Genomic DNA, 26,786 nt, shown 5'->3' on the forward strand with positions numbered 1-26,786 from the left:
TGGGTCTTCAGTACAAGTTATCTTGAAGCAAGTGTTCTACGCACATTTTCCGTATATGCTATGCTCATGATGCTTACTATTTAGGTGTGTGCTAGGCTTTAGCTATGCTTGTTATTAATTTTATAGCACCTATTGCTGTGACATTCCCTTGGGGAGAACAGAGTGCTGGGTACTAGCTGGTCGGACTTGTAAGAAGTTCCCTTTCAGATCCCCTCCTCTCCCAGTGAAAGTGCCACGTGGACCGGGGAAGTGAGGAAATGGCGTAGTTACACAGTTTTGCTGGGGCTTTCCTGTGATATGGTATTACTTCTTTACCATCTTACTGTATGTTCACCAGCATATTAGGACCATGGCCAAAATCAGTGTACCTGACTAATAATGTTGGAGAATCCAAGAGAAAGACAAGAGAGAGGGCAAAATAGAGAGGTGGATATGATATTTGGGTAAAAAGAATTTTTCTTTTAATTAAAGTTGTACTCACTAGTGGTTGCAAAATAAGTATTTCATGTTTGTACCAGAGTTTGTACATTTTTAAGAGAGGCATAGAAGACCCAGGAGCTGAAGAAAGATGCATGTCATCTGGTCTGAGGAATATGGATGTGGCTACAGATGTGGTTCCATTGGGCTGAAATGGGTGCTAATAAGTGTTTTTAAAGTGATGGTGGCAGCTCCCCACAGAGGCTTTGTTCCCTTGGAGCTTTGCTCCCTAAGTTCATTTATTTCTCCACAGGCTTTCAACTTCCTCATTTCTCATCAGAAAAGACATATTTTTTAGGACCATTGTTGGTATTGGCCGAGGGAGCAGGAGGAGGGATGTCATCTGGTATTTTGGTATTTGAAGGATAAGATCAAATTTAAAATTACAAATTAAAAATACAAAGCTCTTTTACGAAAGCGGTAGAGCACAGTGTAGATCTTATTTGTTTGGGTTACCGGGACAGGAGTTGCGGTATGATTTTAAGCATCCGTGGGCTGTGGAATCAGTTGTCAGTTGTGTCCAGCATTCATTTTCATCTGTGTGTCACAAAATGAAACAGCAGAATAGGAAACGTGAGTATAATATACACACACTTGACAAGAAAAAATAGGGACACATATTTCTTCATGGAAGTTCTGTGTCTGTGTATGTGTGTGTGTGTAATGCATGTACGCACACAGAACATCACACTTGCATACTGGGGTGCATATGCAGTGTTTTGGTACCAAGATGGGTCCACATGTTTGGAAAATGTTGGTTTTAGAGCATTGCCTTTATTAGAGCCTGAATGTGAAAAATTCGTATTCCCTTTAGCTCCATCAGATGCTGTTGGTGGACCCTTTGATGAGCTAACTGTTTTCTGTGTTTCTATGGGTCTTTATTATTGGGAGGACTTAATGAGATGGGACAGATGCAGCCTTTGGCCCAAGGACTGGGTGGCACATTTGACTTCCCTACATTTCCTTTTCTCCTTAAGAATAGCCAAGATGTGTTCTTGGAGCCCTCTTCCTCTCCTCCTTGCCTCAAAGCTGGTTCTATTCTGAATTCAGCCTTGCTGCTCTCTTTCCATTTCCCAAGATTGTGTTTGCCTCTTCCCTCTCCATTCACTTTTCATTCTTCCTTTGTGTCTTCTTTAACAAATTTCTTTCACAGCTAAAGGGATCAGCTTGATAGCCTTCATCTTTGGGTTAAGAAACCAGAGAATTTTTTTTCCTTCCTTTCTTTCAATTTGTCCATCTCTGTCTTTTTTTCCCACGTTAAGAAAAAAAATTACATACACTTGGGTACTTGGGAACCTGGTTTGCTATACTATTCAAACTTTAAGCCTGTGCTACTTGGTGGGGTCTGCACATCAGAGCTGGTCAGCACACTGTTCCTGCCCATGACCACTATAGAAATTGAGAGCAAGTCTTCAGAAATTTTATAGAAATTTGACAAGAGTGTTTTTACACTTATTTAATCTATTAACAAATATGGGCTTGCGTTTTGCATGCCTTTTTATTGATTCTTTTTTGGAAATCCATGTTTATTGCATTTGACATACATTTGATCTGGGATGCATCAGATATTTTTAGAAAAATGGTCGTTCATCACAGGTGGTTCGAGAAGCACTTCTCTAGATAGCTGAATTGTTACGACTGGTATATATAGTAGGTCAGAAGAAAAACAGAATGGCCCTGTAAACTAGAGGCAGGATTTACACCAGCAAAAGTGGAACTTGTAAACTTTCTATTTAGCTTTTGGATTTTACATCTACAAATTTGAAGACATGTCACAGAGAAGAAAAAGAAAATGAAGACAAAACAGCCAAAGGAAGAGAAAGGCCAATGATCTGTGTACTTTTACTAAAATTAAGAGGCTTAAGAATTTTAGAGTGACATTAATATTTGTGGGGGTGGGAAATTTTCCCTTCTCGCCTTTGTCAGGAGGAAATATTTTCTCCTGTGATTCAAGGTGGGTTTTTTTTTTTTTTGGCTTGTCTAAGAATTAAATCGACATGAGACAAATTAACAGGAGAAAATAAAACTTAGTTACAGATGTTCTCGGGGTATTCCATAAGAGTATGAAACCTACAAGCAGTCAGGCAATTGGGGCTTATGCGCCATTCAGAGCTAAGAAAAGGAGGCGCTTATCAGGGACTTCAAAGGGAAGAAAAACAATTCACAGGAAGATGAGAAAGAGTAAATGTTTGACAAACAAGTGTTTGCTGGGTCAGGCAGAAACAATGGGACATAGAGAAGAATGTGAACAGACTTTTCTAAGTTCCTCCCTGTCCACCACACCTAGTTCATATTATACAGTAATTATCTATGGTGATTGCTCACTCTTTGGAGCAGCTCCTCTATCTAAATTCTTTTATCGAGTTAGGGAGAGGGTCAGAGTTTCTTCCTGAGTCTTCCATTTCTTCAAAATAATCCCTATGTCAAAGAGACACACTTTGGGGTGGCAAATTTTGCTCCTTTGCACCTTCTAGGTTCTTTGGCTAGTCTAGTAATTAAATTAATATCAATTAATATAACAAGAAATTAACATAAAACAGATTAAAAGGAGGAAACAAACAGAAGTTTAATATCTTGTATACTTCCTATATATGTGGGAGAGACCCTAGAAAAGGAAATTCCTGAAATGGCTGAAGCCGTCAGCTTGAATACCATCTTCAGCTAAAGACCAAGGGTGCTGGAGGTGGTGAATCAGGAAAGGAAAAGCAGTCAACAAGGATAAGGTTGTTTTGTAAATTTAAGCTTTATTTTCCATTGACAAGAGTTTCTAGAAATGTGGTTATCCCCCTCTTCCTGGCACAGAAAGGGAGACACTGTTATAAACGGAGTTTCCCCTGATAACTGTCTCTTAGGCAAGGGTAACTTTTACTCAGTTTTGAGAACTTCACGTGTGTGTGCTGTTTCTTAAGAGTAACTAACTACTACTAGGTGTTTATCCAAAGGATACAAATATAGTGATTCAAAGGGGCACCTGTACCCCAGTGTTTACAGCAGCAATGTCCACAATAGCCAAACTATGGAAAGAGCCCAGATGTTAATCGACAGATGAATGGATAAAGAAGATGTGGAATGTATATGCAATGGAATATTACTCAACCATCAAAAAGAATGAAATCTTGCTATTTGCAATGACATCGATGGAACTAAATGGTATTAGGCTAAGTGAAATAAGTCAATCAGAGAAAGAAAATTATTATATGATCTCACTCATATGTGGAACCTAAGAAACAAAACAAAGGAACATAGGGGAAAGGGAAGGAAAAGTAAAATAAGATGAAAACAGGGAGGCAAACTGTAAGAGATGCTGAGCTCTAGAAAACAAACTGAGAGTTGCTAGAGGGGAGGAGGGGAGGCAGATGGGGTAATTGGGTGATGGGCATTAGGAGAGCATTTGTTGGAATGAGCACTGGGTGTTTTATGCAACTGATGAATCACTAAATTCTACCCCCGACACTAGTCATACACTATGTGTTAACTAAATTGAATTTGAATAAAGAATTTTAGAAAGCAGAGAAAGAAAAAAAAAAAAAAGAATAACCAGCTTAAAATAATCCACATGCCAAAGAGACACATTTGGGGTGGAAAATCTGCTCCCTTGCAAGTTCATAAAATGCTGCTTCTCCACCAGCTCAAGTATTTAATAACACACGTAATTCTCTCTTCCTGCTGGATGATGGAAAATGCTCCCTTTTTTGTTGGGCTCACAAAGTTTCTGAAATGTATGAAGAGAATTTATGCAATTTCCTTAGCTTTTAAAAATCTAGAGCCTCTACCACACCAATGCAAATTTTAATGATGGGGTAGAACGGAATAACTAATTATATCTAGCTATTGCTGCTGTCACAAACAATGATGGAAGATAGTCCAATGAAAAGCATTTGCCAGTGGATATGATTAAGCTAAATTTAATTCACCCAAAGATTCAAGAATGTGAATATTGCATGTTCTCATAGCGAAGTTTTCGTTTTCAGAGAAACCAAAATAATTATTCTTAAAGACCTTCAAAGTGTGCTTTTTAAAAACTGCCCCTTTTGAAGCCAGCTCTGTTACGTGGAGTTCTTTTCATTTGCCTGCAATGTTATATTCTCTACGTCTACACTTGTGACTTAAGGGTGTTTTGTTATTTGAACACAAACAGAATTTCTATGCTAATTTGAATTCTGATTTCTTTTATTTATTTGCCCAGTTGGAGTGTTTTTTGTTGGGGGAAAAAATTGAGGTAAGGAAGTACCTACTGAGGGAGACCCAATTAGTCTTTGAAAATGCATTTCCTCACAGTCAAAACATTGAAGCAGGAGGTGAAAATTAAACATTCAGCCATATAGGAATATTTTTTTAAAAAACAGACTTAATAGTCTAAAATTGAATATAAATACCTTGGATCCTTTAAACATTGGCGAGTTGACTTTACTCTCGTAGCTGATAGGTGATAAATTCAAACAATTAAAAGGCATCTCTTCCCTCCCACCTGCCATTTCTGTATGCCTAACTGGGAATTTACCCCCAGGATTCTGGTTTTGCCAGACTGTGCTAAGCATTAAGTGTTCACACTTTCTCATGTAAAGTTACCATAAGACAATAATGTAGCACCATCAGGAAATACTTGTGTTGGCTGAAATGTCATCTTCTCTACTTTGAAGCTGTGAGATTAGTCCTCATGACCACACGTAGAAATAGAGATCCTTTTCCCAGAGCTTTAATGTAGAAGCAAGATCAACTGTGTTGAAGGTTTTGTAACCCTTTAATACTAATGTTCCTCTCTCATAAAGAGAGGAAACTTAAAAATTACCACTTAGATGAAATAGGATAGGACCAGGAGGGTTGTGACGTGGACAAGTAGAAATATATCAAGTGAAATGCTAAAGAATTGCAGATAATTTAAAGGAGCCACACATTTAAATGAGGTGTGAGGAAAACAAAGTCATGGTAATGCTGGTCAACAATTTTTGAACTTGCGCTATTTGGCAAGCATTGTCCTAAGTACCCTTATACATTAATCATTAATTATGGGGGCTACATAAAAATACCAATTGAGGGGGAAAAAAGGACTTCTCAGGTGACCATACCCCAGAGAAGGGGCTTGGAAAAGAGAGACTTTTCTTCCAGAATCTTCTGTGTGTTGACCATAGTGTTGCTCAGGTGGCTTTTCTACTGTTGAAAGGAAGAAGAACTTTGCTTGTGACTAGTCAAGGCAGAATTGCTTCCTGAGGCCAGAACAGGTGAAAAAGATGGCAGGGATAGAGCCGGCATGTCCTCCAATACCACACCCATGTTCTTGGAAGATCTGATCATTTCGCAGAATCACACACTGAAAATGATAGAGTTTGTGAGAGAAATGGGGTTGGGGCTGGTCACTCAGAAGCTATGTAGCTCTGTAGCTGGAGAACCGACATGAACAGTAACAACCCTCCCAAAACTCCTGGTCCCATCAACTCCCATCTGGCTTTCAGAATCCCAGTAACTCCATCCTTCACTCTGTACCCTCAGGCTCTGGTTTTCATCTTTCTACTGTAGTCAGTCCCTTCTAATAGAGATCACTTTCTGCCAACTTAAAAATAGGGTCTTCTTCATCAGTCAACGTTCTTTCCTTTTCAACTCAGGAGGGGAGCAGAAGCTCCAAGGTTTTTTCCTCTGTTCTTGCAGTTTCCCAGACAACTTTACAGAGTGGAGAGGATGGTTTTCGAAACCACTAAATTTCTTGCCACTTCTTCCCCTGAGTGGAGGCATTGTGCAAGTCTGGATCTTTGTTTAAAGGTCATCATGTAGCCCTTTATTGAGATCTCTCGAAAACTTTAATGTCCTGCAGAAAGTCACGCATGAACCCAAGGGACTTCTGTGTTAGATGGATGTCATCCCCCTATTTGCTAATCCCGTTTGAGCTCATCTGCATCACCGAAGCACACCCAGTAACAAAAGAGACGGTGTTTTCTGGCTTAAAAAGGTTACAAAGGAGAAAGGAGTATAAAAATTATGATCATTTGAGTATTTATAACTTACAATACCTGCATTTCACCTTGACTTCAAGTTAAAAATGTCTGTATACGTTAGATATCTCAAACAGCCGACAGAGCATTTTGTGCTGGAATGGAGTATAATGGAGGCTTGGTTGCACAGCTAGGAGAATAGTGTTTTAGGGATTCCTGGTGATTCCCTGAACAGTAATGGTAGGAAGCTATCCAGTTTATACCAACATGGGAAAAGAGACTTGTCTGTTTCAGCTTCACCCAGGCATCCAAGCTAGATGTCACAGGATATAGGAAATACATGCTTCTGCCTTCCTTTCCATATGGCTGTGTTTACCACCCGTGGCTGCCTGAGTTTCACTGATGGGAACAGTGCAAGAAGTACTTTCCTTGTACTAAACGTTTTGGTAATTCAACGTTGACCTCAAGGCCATGTCCTGGTCAGCCCTATCAGTAGGAAAATATATTGTAACTAGGTTGCAGGTAGCAGAGCCCCACATGATCGAATACGGAATAGATCTGCTTATATTTATGCAGAAAAGTATGATTTTTAACTCATATCATAAACACTAACAGTCAGCTTAAGGTTTGTGAGGGGATTGATCTACCCTGCCTATTTTGAAGATTTTTTTTTTTTTTTACATTTTATAGAACCTGGCTAACCCGAATCATTTCAATGATACGCTCTTGCCACTTGTTTCCTCTCTGTGCCCCCAACTCATTCTTAAATCACATTTGTAGTTCTTCCTTATTACTGGAATATATGTTCCATAGATAACCCTTCCCTTGTGGCTTGGCTTTCATATTTCCAGGTGCATAACATTCATCTTTTGAAAAATTGCTCTATTTTCAAAGAGCGACTGTAATTTTCCTTCACTGTCGCGAAGGGGTTTGTTTTCTTCATATACGCTCAAACGGCACATGAAGAAACATGGGGTTATTGGAGTGTAACAGGGTGAGTGATGGGCTGGAAGCTTAGGGGCTCAAAGTTTTGGTTTGGCCACTAACTCATCCTAAAACTTGGGTAAACAGCTTCCTGATCTTTCTTTGACTCAATTCCTGTTTATCTTTAATGCCATTACTACTAGCTCCCCTTACACAGGGCACTGTAGAGGTAACAGCCATCAGTAAACATTGTCTGGTATTGATTCCTTAACAGTAGCCTATTAATTTATAAAAGATATACCTATATTTATGGTTTTTTATTTTGTCCTCATAATAATTCTCTGAGAAAGGTGTCTTCTCTTTTTGCTGTTTAGGAAATCACAGTTTGTAGACAAGAAAAGAAATCTGAGAAACAAACTGAGGGTTTTGGAGGGGAGGAGGGTGGAGGGTTGGGTGAGCCTGGTGGTGGGTATTAAGGAGGGCACATAGTACATAGAGCACTGGGTGTGGTGCATAAACAATGAATCTTGGAACACTGAAAAAATAAAATTAAATTAGGAAAGAAATCTACTTCTTCTAGTAATGTATATATGTTTTTGGTATTCGTTGAGTGTGTACTAAAATACATATACACAAAAACATACATACACACATACACATCCTTGAAAATTATGGTTCATAATAATGGAAATTTTAAAAAGAATACTCAGCTGGGGAATAGTTTCCTCTCCCAGTAGAAAACATGAGTCCAGCCATATGTGAGTAGTATTTCTTTTTTCATCTTTATGCTCCAAATTTAGGTGTTCTTTCCCCTCAGAGTTTCAATACATTTTTCCTCTCTGCCAGAAAGGCTTTATGATGTTCTGTTTTCCCTTTTATCTTAGAACATTTTGCTTTTATCTTTCTTTATGTTTACATAAAAACTTTACATTTACATAAAGAAAGATAAAAGCAAATATATGATATATAAAATTCATATAATTATTTTAATTGACATTTCTGTTGATCTTAGACATGGGGAGGGCCCGAGTGACACAGTTGATGTCACGGTATCTGGAAAGCTTGAATCCACATGGAAACTCTTCAGCAGTCGTGGGTGGGCTGGTGGTTTGGATGTAAAGATATACATTGCTCATAGAGATTTCTGAGCATGACCATCCTCTGACTGGCACAACGATGGCATCGGTACGCTCAGTCATTACCAGTCTTGAAAACACCTCCACTATCAAGAAGTCAGTTTTTATGGCAATGGGGAAGGGCGAGTGGCAATGAACTACAAGAAAGTTCTATTATATTGGCAGCAGGGAGCATCGTAGGGCCAGTAAATTCTTCTAAGATTCCACAAATCAGGCCAATCTGTTCTCTCTCTCTCTCTAGGTTACACGAGAATATTAAAGTGCTCAACTGCTGAATGGTGGAACCCTCACAGAATAGTGTTGTCCCATAGCACTTTCTGAGATGATAGGAAGATTCCATATCTGTGCTTCCCAGTGTGGTAGCCATCAACCGCCGGAGCCCATTCAGCACTGGAAATGTGGCCATTGTGGCTGAGGACCCAAGCTTTTCATATCGTGGGTTTTTACTTAATTTCAATGTAAATAGCCACACATGGCTAGTGACTACCAGATGATCAGTGCAGGTCAGAAAATTATGCATATTTTTGTTACTTAGGAGACTGAATGCGGTAACTTCAAGGGAACTTTCCATTCACTGACCTTGAGAATTCTTTGAGGTGAAAGGTGTGAAAGAGACAGGGCTCTCAAAGCCTAAGTAAGATCCATAGCATTGCAGTGTCAACCCACCATGTAAATGATGACGGCTTTGAGTGATGATCAGAAAGTAGTATTTCAGGTTGTAACTCACCATTGATTTTCTTTCCACAGGCTCTTTCATGCTGGTGAACACATCTGGGAGACCTGAGGGGCAGAGAGCCCACCTCCTCTTACCTCAGCTGAAAGAAAACGACACCCACTGCATTGATTTTCACTATTTTGTATCCAGCAAGAGTAATGCTGCTCCTGGGTTACTCAATGTCTACGTGAAGGTCAATAATGGGCCTTTGGGGAATCCTATCTGGAACATATCTGGAGACCCTACCCGCACATGGAACAGGGCAGAACTGGCCATTAGTACATTCTGGCCTAATTTTTATCAGGTATGCTCTTTGTTTTCATTTCCTGTTTTGATGCATCTTCTAACTTCTGAAAACACAGTTTTCATATTAGTATAATCAGAGAATGTGTAAGAAGTGTAGGTGTTTTTTAAATACCCATGTTAGGGAAGCATGTGCTATTTGCTAAGGAGTGTATTAAGTCTTTATAGGTTACCTTGAGAAAGAGTAAAGAACACCTTTCAAACTTGTTTATGCATATACTGTTTCAAGAAAATAAGGCGGGGGGAACCCCCAAAATGTTGCTTTAAGTAACCTACAGCAGGGCAGGAAATTCTATCTTCAAGCGCTATGTTAACTAAGGCATATTTGACCCACAGAGACATAGCACTTGAATCTCAAAGAGGAGACTCCTTCATCATGAGTTGCTCTCAGGAGTAAATGAGTCATTAGGAAGTGAGCCTCATGGACCAGCTAGCGAGGTGCAGGGTCCTGTTCCCATCCCTGTAAGCTATGGGAAGAAAAGAACATACGTAGGCTGTCATGGAGGGGCTGCTGTCCCGTTCCTTGGGATATTCTGTTAAGACCCATGTCACCCAGTTGGAGTTCTCATCGAAAGTAATGAAAGGATGGAGACCAGGAGCAGTTAAGGAGTGGTACCAAAGGAACCCTGATTTCGTGTCCCTTCTGGCAGAGAGTGATTTGTATCACAAGTGCGTCCTGACTCAGGACCAAAGGTGGAAAAATAGTGACAATGGTAGTTGGTGCTTTTTTCCCTTTTCTCGACAGCACCTTTAAAAAATAACTTGATTTTGAGAATACTCGATTGATTTCAAGCTAAAAGGATTCATTAAGAGGATCGAGATATTTTGCTTTTCTCTTTCTTAATTCCTTTGGCTTGCCTCAGGAGCCAGCTGGAACATGGATCCAAGACCATCTCTCATATTTAATTGGGGTGCTTGGCTAGACTCAGGGAAGGGGAAAACTTAGTCTCTTCAAGGGTTGCTTGTCTTCCTAATGGCAGGAACAACACCCAGGCATCCATTCTGTGGTTTGGTGTTTGTTAGGGAAGATGCATCTATCCCAGTTCCTCTACCCCTGGAATTGATAATGGGAATAAATGGGCTGTCACTGTTGTGCCTGATTTGTCTCTGTACCCTTATACCTGCAGCAGTTTCTAGAATTTAATGATTGAGAAATTCATGTGTCTTGAATAGTACTTATGCAAATTGTTAAATTAAGTAGTATACACATAAATTGTTAAAATCTCTTAAAAGTACACTTGTTTTAAAAGTGTTAAAAATTTAGATAGGTCTAAATCAGTGATCTACTCTTAGCAATTCATCCCAAGGAAATAAGGAAGAATGTTTGCAAATAATTAACTACAAGGATTTTCATGGCAGTTTATTTATAATAATGAAAAATCAGAAACAGTATTATTTCCAACATTAGAGGGTTAGTTAATTTATGTTACCTCAGGACGAAAATCTGTTTTGCAACAATTAAGAATAATGTCCTGGAAGACCATTTAATGATCTACTTACGCATTAAGTGGAAAAAGTGGTATAAAACAATAAATTCCACAATTTAAATTTTATATATTATATTTTTTAATTTTAAAATTATATTTATATGATAAAATATATATATATAATAATGTACGTGTGTGTGTGTATATATATATATTATAAAATGAAGTCTAAAGTATATGCTGAAATAAACATATTAAAAAGTGGTATCTCCCTAGCTAATAGGGTAACAGATGATTTGAACTTTTTTTCTTTATACCATTGGTTGGTCATATTCTAAGTTTTCTCCAATACATATGTACTATTTTTATACATAAAATTCAAAAGAGTAAAAAAAGAAAAAAAAGTTTTTCTTGCACAGGGAAAATATCCTATTTAACAAATAACCTTTTTTACAACTATATTAGCAATCAGTGGTATAATTAAAAAAAGATATGGCCGCAACAAAATTTTTTCTTCCATAGTACTAATATAGAAGGAGAGGAGGTGGGTTTGGTTAAGCTAGACTTTTATATGATGGACTAAGCTAAGAGGCTAAGTGTTTTTAGAAACTTCTTTTGGAGGAGACCTTCCCAAAGTAGAGAAGACGTAGGTCTGTGATGTTCCCACTGCCCTTCTGGTACCTGCACTAAGGTTCTGCCTTAGCCTCCAGGCATCTGCAGGATTGAGGCAGTGGGACAAAATTCTAGGCAAGATCAGAAGGTGGGTCTGCTCAACTGTGCTTTTCACATCAACTGTGATTTTCCTCTCTTTCACGTTAACACTGCCCAGCCAGCATCTCTAGGTGTGAACTCTCTTGGGCCCCTCACAGCCTCCAGAGTCTAATGCATTGGTTTAGTTTTGACATTGACCGCAATCCAGATCTTAAGTTGTGTTTTTGCCTTTGTCTAAGCTCAGGCTATGACAGAAAGACCAAGGACTGGGTGCTTCAATGATAGACATTCTTTTTTCATGGTTGTAGAGCCTGTGAGTCCTGTAGGATTCTCACAGATTCAGTGCTTAGTGAGGGCCCTCTCCCTGCCTTGTAGATGGCCGCCTTCTTGTCTTCTCAGAGGGGGCTCAGTGGCCTTTCCTCTACATGTGCATTTGGAGAAAAAGAGCTCCTGTCTTCCTTCTTCTTATTTTTAGGATGCTAATTTTGGGGGCTCCACCTTCATGATCTCATCTAAACCGAATTACCTCCCTAAAGCTCCATCTCCAAATATCCTCACATTGTGAGAATATTTCCAACATATGAAAATGGGGAGGGACACATCATTCATTCATAACAGCCTTGGCACTCCTTGCTCAAACAGTTGAAATTAAAGGAAGGATTTAGTTTAATGGTCTTAGGAGATCAGCCTTTAAAAAGGAATTCTGAACAATATTGAAAGTAGGGTGGTCCTATATATTAGGCCATTGTGATTTCCAGTGAATTCTTCCATTCTTGGGCTCTTTTGATTTAAATATTTTGCTGCCCCCATTGTGAACCTCTGACCCCATCCCCTAGGCCCACTTACTTCCCACTGTCACATCTTTTACATAATGAGTAGTGCATGACTACCAAGCTGAATTAGAACCTAAGTCTCACTATCTCTTTTTGGTTCACTGGTTGACTCATTAAGAATAGCTTTCTACTTTGAATTGAAAAATGGATTTGTAGGGGCACCTGGGTGGCTCAGCCTTTGGCTCAGGTCATGATCCCAGGTCCTGGGATCGAGCCCCACATCGGGTTCTCTGCTCAGCAGGGAGCCTGCTTCCTCCTCTCTCTCTGCCTGCCTCTCTGCCTACTTATGATCTCTGTCTGTCAAATAAATAAATAAATAAATAAAAATTTAAAAAAATGGATTTGTAGAGATTCTTTAATACAGCAGTGCTAAGTTTTTTAAAAATCTGGTGATCAACATCTGGAAAGGGTTCAGATCCCCTGAAAGTGCCCTTGTTTAATTTAGTTTCTGAGCTCTCCAGCCAAACATTAGATTTTAAAAGTTGTAAAGGCATATCTGCTGGGCAGTAAACATACTGAAATCATTACCCTGATAGTAACACAAGCTATCAGGTAAATGACGCTCTGTCGGTGCTACAGGAGAGATGTCAGCAGGAAACCTCCCAGACACTAAGCAATAGACCTTAAAATCACCATGTGAGACCTGAATGATGTTTCCCAGTTGGGATGAGAAAGGCAAACCGTATTGACAAAGGTGAATAAGAAGGAAAATACCTAGCAAAGCCTACTTCCCCCCCTGGCCCAAGGTGTCAACCTAACTGGAAATGACTAGAAAAAAGCTAGAAAAATCAGTTCTCTTTGCATGGCTGTGCTGACTACCCAAGGAAGGAGCTTCCTTGCATAGTGTGGTCCTCAGCACACTGAGCTAACACACCTTTACTGAGGAGAGGGCTGTCATATCCTGATGCTCTTAAAAATGTGAATCATGCCGGGGTACCTGGGTGGCTCAGTCTTTGGGTGTCTGCCTTTGGCTCAGGTCATGATCCCAGGGTCCTGAGATCGAGCCTTGCATCTGGCTGTCTGTTCGGCGGGAAGCCTGCTTCCCCCTCTCCCAATCTGCCTGCTTGTGTTTCCTCTTTCGCTATGTCTCTGTCAAATAAATAAATAAAATCTTTTTAAAAAATGTGAGTCATGCCTATGAGCCCATGTGCTTTTGCACTAATTTCCCAAAGATATTTATCTGTAGGAAGTTCTGTGCTCATCTAAGGATATGAGTCTGCTCTATGTGACTACAGTTAACAACATGGATGTTAGGAGCACCAATCCCCCATACACTGGAAAATCCATGTGTAACTTTGACTCCCCCAAAACTTGACTAATAACCTACTGTTGATCAGAAGCCTTACCAATAACATAAACGGTTGATTAAAACACATGTATGCTATAAGTACTATAGTACTTATATACTAGAAAAAATGTTATTAAGAAAATCATAAGGATTTCAGGTCTCACATTTAGGTCTTTAATCCATTTTGAATTTCTTTTTGTGTGTATGGTGTTAGAAAGTGGGCCAGTAGCTTTTTTTTTTTTTTTTTTTTTGCATGTAGTTATCCAGCTTTCCCAGTACCATTGTTTGAAGAGACTTTCCCCATTATATATTCTTGCCTCCTTTGTTATATATTAATTGACCATATAGGTGTAGTTTATTTCTGGGATCTATCCCATTCCATTGATATATGTATCTGTTTTTGTGCTAGTGCCATACTGTTTTGATTACTATAGCTTTGTAGTATTGCTTGAAATCTGAAATTGTGATGTCTCCAGCTCTCTTCTTTCTCAAGACTGCTTTTCAGGGTCTTTTGTGGTTCCATAGAAATTTTAGTATTATTTTTTTTAGTTTTGTGAAAATGCTGTTGGTATTTTGGTAGGGATTGCATTCAACCAATAGATTGCTTTGGGTAATATGGACATTTAACAATATTAATTCTTCCAATCCATGAGCATGGAATATATTTCCATTTGTTTGTGTCATCTTTAATTTCTTTCATCCGGGCTTTATAGTTTTCAGAGTACAGGTCTTTCACTTTAAAAAGGAGATAAGTTTATAGTGCTGTTCTGTCATTACTGAAAAAATTCCAGGTGTAAGTAGACGCACACAGTTCATGCCCATGTTGTTCAAGGTTCAACAGTATTACATTTTGAATCACAAAATACAAATTCTATTGTCATGTAAACATGGTTCATAATAGTCAATATCTAAATGATGCCTTTTTAGGAAACAGGCCACTTCTGGGCTAGAAAACTGAGGACAAATAGTAGGATATGAACATCTGAAGGAAGCAGGACCCTTGAGAGACCCTCTCACTGCACAGGGAGTCTGCTTTCCCCCCAGACATCACCTCTACAGTAGAGAATTCAGACTGCAAGATACATTAGAGAGATCTAAGACACTAATATAGAGTGAACATATACTTGAAATATTAGTATATTAAAATTAAAATGTTTTATGTCCATATAACACTTTATTTCTAAAAGATGCTTTTCACATTTTATTAAGTAGCTTTGATATAATGAGTTAGGATTGATGAGTTAACTGTTTTAAAGATATTTCATATTATAATATTATTTGGAATTGGGTAACATCATAGTACAGTAGAACATACGGTTTGGGTTAAACAGAACTGATTTAAGTATCAGCCTTGTCTACTTATAAGTTTGGGCAACTGACTTAAACTTATGGAAACTCAGTGATTATGGGACTAAATATAAAGGCTGTGCAGGTTGTAAAGGGGAATGGAAAAGCACATTTAGGATGTTCTAGCCTTTCCATAAATAGTGGTAGTTTATTGAGATTAAGATTATGGTAGACAGAAGAAGGGAAATAGCTAATATCTGAGTGTTTTCTCCCTAAGTCACTCCTTAAATGTGTTTAGTGGAAAGGCAGAAGGACCTCAGTGAAAAGGGGTTACAGAAATGAATCCTTCCATGAAACTAGGTGAAACAAAGTGAACCAGATTTCTTTCCCGCCCCTCTAGAACATCCCAGAACTTGCTGTCATACAAAAATGCAAGGTTAGGGGAGCCTGGGTGGCTCAGTGGATTAAGCCTCTGCCTTTGGCTCAGGTCATGATCTCAGGGTCCTGGGATCGAGCCCCGCATCAGGCTCTCTGCTCAGGGGGTAGCCTGCTTCCCCCTCTCCCTCTGCCTGCTTCTCTGCCTATTTGTGATCTCCCTCTCTGTGTCAAATAAATAAACAAATAAATCTTTTTTAAAAATCATTTAAAAAAAATGCAAGGTGAGGTTTCCTGTGTGTTTCTGGTATCAGCATGCTCTGGACTCTCTACCACGGGAAGCAGGTGCTCCCGATAACTCCCATTTTAGGGACAGACGCGCTGGGCTCTTTTCCTTTGTCCTGTCTTTACTCTCTTTTTTGGTTGGGGATGCCCATTGGGTTTTGGCTACTACCCATTTGGTATTTCTCTGCTTGGCCAGAGTCTGAGTTTTGCAGGTGTATTTGGAGAGGTTTTCTCTAAAAGTAGACACAGCTGCCCCAAGCACTTTTGCTCAATAGTAAGTTTCCTTGAGTATCTCTCCTTTTCTTAGTCTTTCCCCTAATGTTATCTTAACTTGGCAGTTAGAGTATCAAAATGTTTCTTAGCAAAGTGTTCTCACCATAGCAGTCCTTCTGTGTAGCTTGTCCTATTTTTAGGAGAATAGTATTCTGCAAGTACAAATCACAATGGTAACCTGCATGGAATGCACCTAATTGTAGGTTAATTGCTGTTCGTTAAAATATAAATTGTCAAGTATTTGGCGATTAACACATATTTAATTTCTTAATTACTGTTTGTCCTAATTGTTGCTACTTAGAACCTGCTCCTCTGTTGGGCGGCAGCAGTGAGCAGTGCTGGCTGCTTGCTCTCATAAGGGCACCAGGGCTATGGGACCACTTCCTTTGATTTAGACCTTGACTTTCTGCCATGTTACCAATAATATTTTCCTCTCCCAAGCACCTTCTTGCTTTATTGTGCTAATGAAAAGAGAGAGAAAAAAAAAAAAAGAAAAGAAAAGAGAGAGAGAGAGAGAGAGAAGGATTCCACTTTGATTCTGTATCTTTCTCTTCTCTTTATTCTTTCCCATCCCTCAAATTTCTGGAGGCTCTCTCTCTATTTCTCAGGGTTTCTAACCCTGCCTATACCCAGAGATGCCTGGGGAATCATCTACTAATGCCTTCTCCCTGCTTTTGGAATATAGTGGTAATGAATCCAGTCAGAGGCAAGGGAAGCAGTGATCTTTAAGGTAAGTGGTTGGTTTGACAAGAAAAAAAAAATGCATAGATGGCTTTGAAGTCCCTTCCCCGTGCCTCTTAAGAAAGGGGTTGGGCTGGGAGCAAGAGGGAGGTAGTAAGAGGGAATGTGAGGACCGAGTCAGAATGATGACAGTCTTACTGTTTCTCTAGAGTCTCCCAATTCAAACAAATTCTTAGAGGTACAGCAGGGTCCTGGGACCATAAGACCTGTTGTGAGTTCTCTGTGTAGTGGGGACGTGAAGGATCTTGGACTTTGCCAGAAGTTAAACCTTGATCCACCCGTTACCAGTCTGACATCTTTCCTATAGATGAGCAGCTGAGGGAGTAGGAATGACTGGGTCGTTCCGTCTTTTCACATTAAACTCCAGCCTTTATTCCCTATCCAGCGACCTTGGATTCTTTGCTGTATTTGCCTTCAGCCTAGATGCTAGAAAGTCATGGAAGGCCACTCTGAAAACATCAGCTCTGTCTGCATTCGTTGCACGTATCACGGACCAATCTGTCACAGACACTAACTCAGAAACAAATAGATGATCCCTGAGCACTGCTGTGGCCAACTGCTCTATCCCAGGAAATCCTGAGGGGCCTGGACAAATCCAGAGCACAGTCCCTGGCTGGGCTTGCCAACATTGTTGCCCAACACACTTGGATGGACTCCTTACAAGAGAAGCCAATAACTCCAGAGAAGAAAGTTTGGAAAAGAGAAAGGGAGAAATTTATGTTGGGTGCCAGCAGCCTGGGGAGGTGGTAAGCTCAAACCTTAACAACTGGTTGGTCTGCCCACAAGATGGACACCTAGAGTTTCACTGGGAGAGAATCTAGGCTACATGCAAGAGAGCGGGCAGAGAGCATGTGATCATGGATGGGGGTTTGTATGTGTTCAGTGGGTGATCGTGGGCAGGGAAGGGGACATGTGAGATGTGGTCTTCTGGGCATTTTGCTGCTATCAAGGCATTTTGGTCTGGTGGTTGGAATATTCCAGTTATTGCAAAATACTTTCATCAGTGCCTCAAGAAAGTTTGATCACAAGAACAGGCGGGTAGGCCAAAAGAAGTGGATTCTGGGGAAGATGGTGAAGTAGGGAGGGATCCCAAGCTCCCCGCATCCCATGGATAAACGTAGAGAAAACCTAAATTAGTGTAAATAACCAGAAAATGACTTGAAGACTGACAGAATGGGCTCTCCATAGCTAACTGTGGAGAAGAGGCCACAGTTCTCCAAACTGGCTCCTACAAGCACACCTGTGGGGACCTTGCTAACACCATGTTCCCTGGCCTTGTGTTCTCCTGTGGACATGTCCCTTCTAACCCGCCTTCTGTAGGAGAAAATTCCTCAGCAGTGCCAGAGGCATGACTGTATGCAAGCAGCCCTGGCAGGGGCCAACACCGCTCCAGAGTGACTCCTGGCCATGGGAGAGGGGGAGATAACAATACACACCAGTTCACCTATGGCCCCAGCAGCAGGCTGAGGGCAGACATGCGGTTGGCGGACAGGCTCCGCCCACCATTAAAAGCCTATCAGGGGACAGTGCAGGGAAAGCACCCTACAATTTGGTGTGACTGTAGCTCTGGCAAACATCTGTTCTGACCCAACTCAAACCCAAGGCAGCCCCAAACTGGGGCCTTAACAAGCATAGGGACCAAACCCTGCCCACAACAGGAAAAGGGAGCTCCTACAGGTGACTAGATTGAAGGCAAATGCAGCTCAGCCACAACAGCATGGATAACAAGCAGGAGACACCCCTGAAGAGCCAGGTTCTGGTCCACAGGGGACATTGCACCACAGAGCAGTACAAGGCCTCTTGTTCATAAGGCCACTATTTTTTCAAGAGCATGAGATGTAGCTGATTTTCTTAAAACATAGAAACAGACACAGAGTTAGACAAAATGAAGAGTTAGAGGACCATCTCTTGGATGAAAGAACAGGACAAAATCATGGCAAGAGAGTGAAACGAAATAGAGATAAGCAATGTGCCTGTTAGAGAATTTAAATTAATGGCCTTGAGAAAAGAGTAGAGGACCTCAGTGAGACCCTCAACAAGGAGATAGAAAATATAAAAAAGAGCCAATCAGAGATGAAGAACTCAATAACTGAAATTAAAAATACACTAGAGGGAATAAATAGCAGATTTGAAGAAGCAGAAGAGCAAGTCAGTGAGCTAGAATACAAGTGGAATGGAAAGCAATCAAACTGAATAGGAGAAAGAAAAAAGAATAAAAAATGAGAATAGGGATTCCATGCTCATGGATTGGAAGAATTAATATTGTTAAAATGCTGATATCACCCAAAGCAATCTACAGATTTAATGTAGTCCCTATCAAAATACCAACAGCATTTTTCACAGAACTAGAACAAACAGCCCTAAAATTTGTATGGAACCACAAAAGACCCTGAACAGCCAAAGCAACCTTGAAAAAGAAGGTAAAGCTGGAGGCATCACAATTCCAGATTTTAAGTTATGCTACAGAGTTGTAGTAATCAAAACAATATGGTACTGGCACAAAAATAGACACATAGACCAATGGAAATGAACAGAAAGCCCAGAAAGAAACCCATGCTTATATGGTCAATTAATCTTTGAAAGGAAGAATACACAATGGGGAGAGAAGTAGTCTCTTCAACAAATAGTGTTCGGAAAACTGGATAGCTACATGCAAGAGAATAAGCTGGACCACTTTCTTACATCATACACAAAAATAAACTCAAAATGAATTAAGGACATGAATGTGAGAGCTGAAATTATAAAAGTCCTAGAAGAGAGCATAGGCAGTAATTTCTCTGACATTGGCCTTAACAACATTTTTGTAGATATGTTTCCTGAGGCAAAGGAAACAAAAGCAAAAATAAACTACTGGGACTACATCAAAATAAAAAGCTTTTGTACAGTAAAGGAAACAATAATAATAATAATAAAAACAAAAGACAACCTATTGAATGGGAGAAGATATTTGCTAAGGATATTTATAGTAAGAGGTTAATATCCAAAATATATAAAGAACTTATACAACCCAATACCAAAAAGCCAAATAACCCAATTAAAAAATGAGCAGAAGACATTAAGAGATGTTTGTCCAAAGAAGACATCCAGATGGCCAACAGACACATGGAAAGATGCTCAACATCACTAGTCATCAGAGAAATGCAAATCAAACTCACAATGAGGTATCACCTTACACCTATCAGAATGGTTGAAATCAAAAACACAAGAAACAAGTGTTGATGAGAATGTGGAGAAAAAGAAACCTTCGGGGTGCCTGGGTGGCTCAGTGGGTTAAAGCCTCTGCCTTTGGCTCAGGTCATGGTCCCAGGGTCCTGGGATCAAGCCCTGCATCGGGCTCCCTGCTCAGCAGGGAACCTACTTCCTCCTCTCTCTGCCTGCCTCTCTGTCTACTTGTGATCTCTATCTGTCAAATAAATAAATAACAAAATCTTAAAAAAAAAAAAAAAAAGAAACCTCCATGTACTGTTGGTGGGAATGCAAATTAGTACAGCCACTGTGGAAAACAGTGGCTCCTCAAAAGATTAAAAATAGAATTACCATATGATCCAGTAATTCCATTACTACATATTTACCCAAAGAAAACAAACAAAAAAACTAATTCATAAAATATGTACCCCTGTGTTTTTGCAGCATTATTTACAATAGCCAAGATATGAAATCAACTCCAGTGCCCATTGATTGATGAATGGGTAAAGATGTAGTAGATATACACTATGGAATATTACACAGCCTTAAAAAAGAATGGCATCTTGCCATTGCAACAACATGGATGAAAGAGGATATATCACTAAGCGAAATAAACCAGTCAGAGAAAAACAAATATCATAGGACTTCACTCATATGTGGAATTTTAATTCATTTAATTAAAACGAAGAAAGAAAAACAAGAGGCAAAGCAAAAAGCAGACTCTTAACTATAGAAAACAAACTGGGGTTGCCAAAGGAGAGGTGGGTGGGGGATGGGTGAAGTAGGTAAAGAGGATTAAGAGGCACACTTAACATGAGTAAAACATGGAATTTTTGAATCACTCTTGTATACCTGAAACTAATGTAGCAAAGTATGTTAATTAAATCAGAATAAAAAAATAATATAAATTTTAAAAATAAATTAGAACAGTGGGTTTCAGAGCATGAATTAAGAGGTCTATTTCTGGGTTGGACTGTTGGAGCTATAATTGAGCAAGAGTGCTTGCTGACCATGCTAAACTGCCAATGTTTCCTTCCATTTTTATGGGAATATGGCAGCCATTCTCAATCCAGCTTCTTCTTGCTGGACGGGGGAGATGGAGGTGTTTTTCAAAGCGGAAGGAAAGTACCTCTTGCTGTATTAATTAATTCTGACTTATTAAAGCATGTGAATTGAAAGAATATAGCTTAGGTACACACCACAAGGTGAGCCTGAATCCCAAATAGAACCCTGCTTCTGAGAGTAGAATAGCCAAGCCCATTTTGATTATTTCTTTGAAGACAGACTTCATATCTGTCATTATCCATGAAAACAAGTGTTCAAATCAGTCTCTGACTCCTTCCCCTATTCTATCCAAGAAAGGGGTGTGCTGGCCTGTGATTATTATAACTATGTACCTTGCCACCTAGTTTTCTTTTCTTTCTTTCTTTCTTTTTTTTTTTTTTTGTTTAAGATTTTATTTACTTATGTGAGATAGAGTAAGAGCAAGTGAGAGAGCATGAGTGGGGAGAAGAGGGGCAGAGGGAGGGAGAGAAGCAGGCTCCCCACTAAGCAGGGAGCCCAACACAGGACTTGATCCCAGGATCCTGGGATCACCACCTGTGCTGAAGGCAGACGCCCAACCAACTGAGTCACTCAGGCGCCCCGTCACCTAGTTTTCTTGATGCTTGTTTCTACCTCTGATGAAGCATTACTATGGACCCAGCAAGAAGAATGAATAATGACAAATTCCCCATTGCTCGGCTTGAATATATGCTAGAGCCATACAGTTATCCACTATGACTTTAGCAGGGGGATCGAATGATTTATGACCATTAGCCACACTGGTTAGAAAACTCAGGATAAGTTGTGAAGCATGTGTTCATATACAGCCCCCAACCCTGACCCCTGCCATGGCAACAACATATAACCACAGAAATATGCATTCCCATCAGGGATATTCCCTGGGAGGCCATAACCTAGTCTGGTAAATACCTTCAGGGAGCTGGCCCAGTGCTTAGTTTCTTGAGGAGTGTGGAGGGAGAAGGCAGTCACCCAAGTGACCAGAGATACTGTTTCAGGATAGAATTTGTAGCACAGTCCATGGCCCAGGGGACTCCATCTAATTTTCAAATAAAGACAAACCCAGCCAAGAGTCCAAAGACAAAAGGGAGAATCGGTCTACCAAATGGGTAGCTCGTTCCATCCTGTCTCTGCCCAGCTGAACCTGGCTGTGAATATAGCCCATAGCTGGAAAAGAAATAAACTGTTGCTTACACATAGGTAGTTTGTCCTTTTTGGCTTCATGTGGTATCTGATTGGGGGAATATATGCCTGTTTTTTTGTGTTCTGGAAATTATCTCCTTTCATATCGTAAGGAGAGGGACTGTAAGACACAGAGGTGCCTTCTGATCATCTTGGGAAAATCTAGCTCTTCTAACCCTATACATTATTGTCTGGGCCTTAAGGATTGGACATCTGTTCCCCTTGGGGACTCCTGAGGGATCGTAAGCTGGGTGTGCCAAAGGGTCTCCATGGTCCAATACCAACTGGGTTTTTGGGTGACATTTCCAACACTTGACAACACACGTAGTTGAAGGCAAATCCTGAGTTACACAAACTAGTGTGTTATCTTTCCAACCTAGGGAGAAAAAGACATGATTATACAGTGCACAGGATAAACATAGTGGTTATGTGTTCTCTTTTCTAAGGAGGTATTTTAAGTCCTAATTAGAGTGACTTTCCCAGTAGGAGAGTTTGGTGGTCTCTTCTATCTCCTCCTTTTCTACTAATGGGCACTGTTTAACTCTTGGGTAATGTATCCACAGGTTCACTTTGCCTAATTTCAGGAAGGAAGTGGTGGCTTGTAGGACATCATAAGGTCCAACCCATTTGTCAGTTAATTTTTGGTCAAGTCTGTGTCCTTTCCAAGTTTTTAAGAGCTTGTCTCCAGATTGAAGTGGGTGCAATAGTCCTTCCAGCAAGGAGGCCATCCCAGAGGAAGCAAACTGATGAATGATGGTTAATATTTTGGTTCAAGTGTTGTATGGATTGTTTAATTTTTGTTTCTCCCTCTATGTGGGTGGGGGCCAGGAGTGATCTTGCATATGGAGTTCCATAGGAGCTCCCTCTGAGCCCAGGCTGAGGTGCCACCCTTATGTGGAGAAGGGCAAGCAACAGTTCCCTTTCTCATGTTAAATGAATTTCTTGACACAGCTTTGTGATGGTCTTTTTCAAAATATGGTTCATTTTCTCCATTTTTCTTTTCGGCTCTGGGCTGTGGGAAACAGAGCAGCTTGTTTCACACACTTTTCCTCCCTCAAGTTGAATACCTTAGAAGCAAGGTCTACCAATTGAGAGTTCATGGCTGCTGTTCCCTCAACCTTCTAGAACCTCTTTCGTATATCAAGGGCACTTTGTCCAAAGAAGTCACATTAACCATTCTCAGATTTTCAAGAGCCTCAGGATCCTCATTGGTATATTTTTGATAGACTTGATAAATCCTCTCCAGAAACTCGGAGGGATCATCATTTAATTTTTGTTGAATTTCCTCGACTTTAGTAAGCCTTTTTTGCTGCAGCACCCCTCACTTTAGTCCCATTAACTTAACACCTTTAACAGTGGTTCACCATTCCTTCAGCAACAGTTGGGTCCCAACCAGGTTTGGCCACCAGGACTGCCCCTGCCAGTAAGGGGGTATTAGCTGGGTTTTTTATCATACACGTGCCAAACCTCCTCATGGGCTTCATCATTCACTTAATAGGAGTTGCTAATTGGCTGTAAGGAGCCTGCTTCACAGAGTCTGGCTAGCTGCCTAAGGAGGCTCATCTGTGGCAAGAATAGCAGTGAACCATTCAGACATTTTCTGAGGATCCTCTCTATACAGTGTGGTTTGACTTTTTTCCAGTTTAAAAGGTCTGACTTAAGAGAAAGGTGTCTATGTCCAATAGTTTCTGGCAGGCTATCTCTGGGGATTCACCCCTGCAGGATAATGCTACAAAGGAACCACCCCGTTCCAAATCGGGGTGCCTCCTGACCACATTTGGTGTCCTGGAAGGTCTTGAAAGGGGAGACCATTCCTGCCTCCCAGGGCATAGCTAGGAAGAAGAGAAACTGGGGTAGATGGGGGCTCTGTGATTATCCACATTTAGGGCCAGTAGAATTCCCAGGGCAGGGGGTTTGAAGATGGTAACAATCTGAGTTTCTCATTTTTTCCTTGTTTGACCTGCTGTTCTCACACACATTCACCCCTGGCTTTCTCTCAGTGGGCCCACTATCCTCACCCGCTTTAACCTCTGTCTTTGCATCATGAGCTTAGAGCCTTTATGGGCTGAATATCTCTTACTTAACAGTTTAAGTCTGAACATATGGAATTTCATTTCATTTAGCAGATCTTTGACAAAATAATTCTAATTGGAGGATAGGATGGTAATTTAGAGACCCACATTTTTCTTCTCATTCTAGTATGTATGTAGGCCATGCAGTGTTGCAATAAAAAAAAAAATCATCTTCCTTGTCATTGGCTCATATGTGGATAGTGCTGCCAGAGTGTACCCCAAGGGACTGTCAGAGGGGATAGAAGTAGTGTTTCCCAGCCCAGAAAGGGAAGAAAGGAATGAGTAGGAAATGAAAGAAATCAAACCAAACAGAGTCCTTTTTCAGATTCCTGCCGAGGGAAGCCGAATTCCTCGGTGAGACGAAGTTGGGGACAATGAGTTGTACAATCACGATTTCACACTGCTGGGTACCAAGTGTTAGACTGTTTAGCCCTAGAGTAGAAATCAGAGCGTTCTGGTCAGCACTGGTCTAACTTCAGAAACCCAAAGTCATTGCTTCCCAAATCCATTTCTCTTTTCAAATCATGCAAGAAGTGAAAGTTGGGTCAGCAAAGGCAGGATACAGACCTTCCCTCACAGGTGGTCTTGGGGCAACCACTGGGATTTCCCTTGGATGCCTTCCCCTTGGAGGCAGTCCAGCCATAGCGAGGGGTTGAGGTGCCTACCTGGTCAGGAGTCTGTGAGCGTGATCACCCACCCAAGAAGCATGCCCTTCCTGGCTGGCTCACCAAAAACTGTCATCCATCCACTTGTCACAGCCACTAAATCGGGAAAGAATGACTGAGACTTGGGGGCTGTCCTGGGCAACTGCTCCCACCCCGCACCTGGGGATGCCCAAGAAACTGGATAGATGAGAAGCACAGCTCATAGCTGGGTCTGCCTCTACTGTTCCTGACCAAACTCAGATAAACTGGCCGCAAGAGAAGCAGATAACTCAGGACAGGAGAATTTGGAAAACCCCTGGGTGCTGGCAGCTGGAGGTGGTTGCAGGCTCAAGCTTTAGCAACCCACCTTTCCCCAGAAAGATGGACATGTCGAACTTACATGGGTGGATACATCATACCTTGCACATAAGAGTGTGATGACTGTGTGTTTAGTAGCCCTCTACGCTACCTACCTCTTGATGTGACGTCTTCTCTATAATTAGCTGTGGAGGGTCTGTCCTGCCAGTCTTCTGTTGTTTTCTGGGTTATTTACACTGATTAGGTATTACTGAGTTGTATCCATGGGACAAGGTGAGCTTAGGGTCCTCCTACTCTGCTGTAGGAAGGAAGGACAGGGAAGTCCCTGTCCTCTGCATTCTTTGCTAAAAGAAGAGGAACAGTATGTTTTAAGACATCCATGGAAATACATTTGGCTCTCACATTACTGTGGACCTAGAACCGCATATGGGAAGTGAATCGACTCACGTGATGTTTTTTCACCTTCAAAGGTACTATTTTTATTTATTGTTAAGATCTCACCACATCTCTAAGTTCATTCTCAGCTTGTAGTTAGTATTTGATGATCAAGGATAAGGACTTGTTCTGGGTTAACATCTCATACTTCTCTGTGGTCTGTTGCTTCTTGCTTATCCGCACTTTTCTTTATAACTTTCCTATTTTTTTCCTCAACCTTAATTTTCTTCCATATCCTATTTTTTTTAAAGATTTTATTTATTTATTTGACAGAGAGAGAGATCACAAGTAGGCAGAGAGGCAGGCAGAGAAAGAGGGGGAAGCAGGCTCCCTGCTGAGCAGAGAGCCCGATGCGGGGCTAGATCCCAGGACCCTGAGATTATGACCTGAGCCGAAGGCAGAGGCTTTAACCCACTGAGCCACCCAGGCGCCCCTTCCATATCCTATTTTATAGAATGACTATTTGAGCTATTGTTAGAAAAGATTTGAGAAGAATATTCGTTCTTTTTAAAACATGAAAGAAAAAAACAAGAAAGAAAAGTGAGGAAAGTCATGTTTTTGGTTGAAAAGTAGATGAAGTCATGAAAGAATGAGTGAAATGAATAGGCGTGACCAAGCGCCAGTAATTCACTCCAAGGGGAATCTTGCAGTCCTTTGAATACCTTAAACTTGGGAAAGTGGCCTTTTTCTTGAGTCAGTTAATATGTCCATATAAACAAATAATTCAACACTTTCTTGCTGATTTCTTTTTTTTTTTTTAAAGATTTTATTTATTCATTTGACAGACAGAGATCACAAGTAGGCAGAGAAGCAGGCAGAGAGAGAGGAGGAAGCAGGCTCCCTGCTGAGCAGAGAGCCCGATGGGGGGCTTGATCCCAGGACCCTGGGATCATGACCTGAGCCAAAGGCAGAGGCTTAACCCACTGAGCCACCCAAGTGCCTCACTTTCTTGCTGATTTCTTAAAGTCATGTAGGTTGTGGTTCAGCTTTCACTCTTTATCATTAGAGAAAGTTTTCTTTTACTATACAGGTTTTTGTGACTGGGTATGATCCACCTTTGCTTTTTTTTTTTTTTTTTTTTAAATGAAAACCAGAAAGGGTCTCCCGGGTTTGATGAGGGAGAACAGACGTATACTATTTAATCCCCTTTGTCCTAGGGAATTGACAGATGACTTCCACCAACACATT

At 40.6% G+C, this 26,786-nt stretch overlaps 1 protein-coding gene across 1 annotated transcript in view; it reads left to right on the forward strand.

The window, feature by feature from the left end:
• Window positions 1-26,786, forward strand: part of PTPRM (protein tyrosine phosphatase receptor type M) — a 777,217-nt gene that overhangs the window by 287,578 nt on the left and 462,853 nt on the right. Inside the window, 1 exon segment of the mRNA XM_080821527.1 lies at window positions 9,209-9,480. Within this exon segment, the coding sequence (XP_080677653.1) occupies window positions 9,209-9,480 (272 nt within the window).

Source organism: Martes martes (assembly GCF_963455335.1).
Source record: "Martes martes genome assembly, chromosome: 13".
NCBI lineage: Eukaryota > Metazoa > Chordata > Mammalia > Carnivora > Mustelidae > Martes > Martes martes.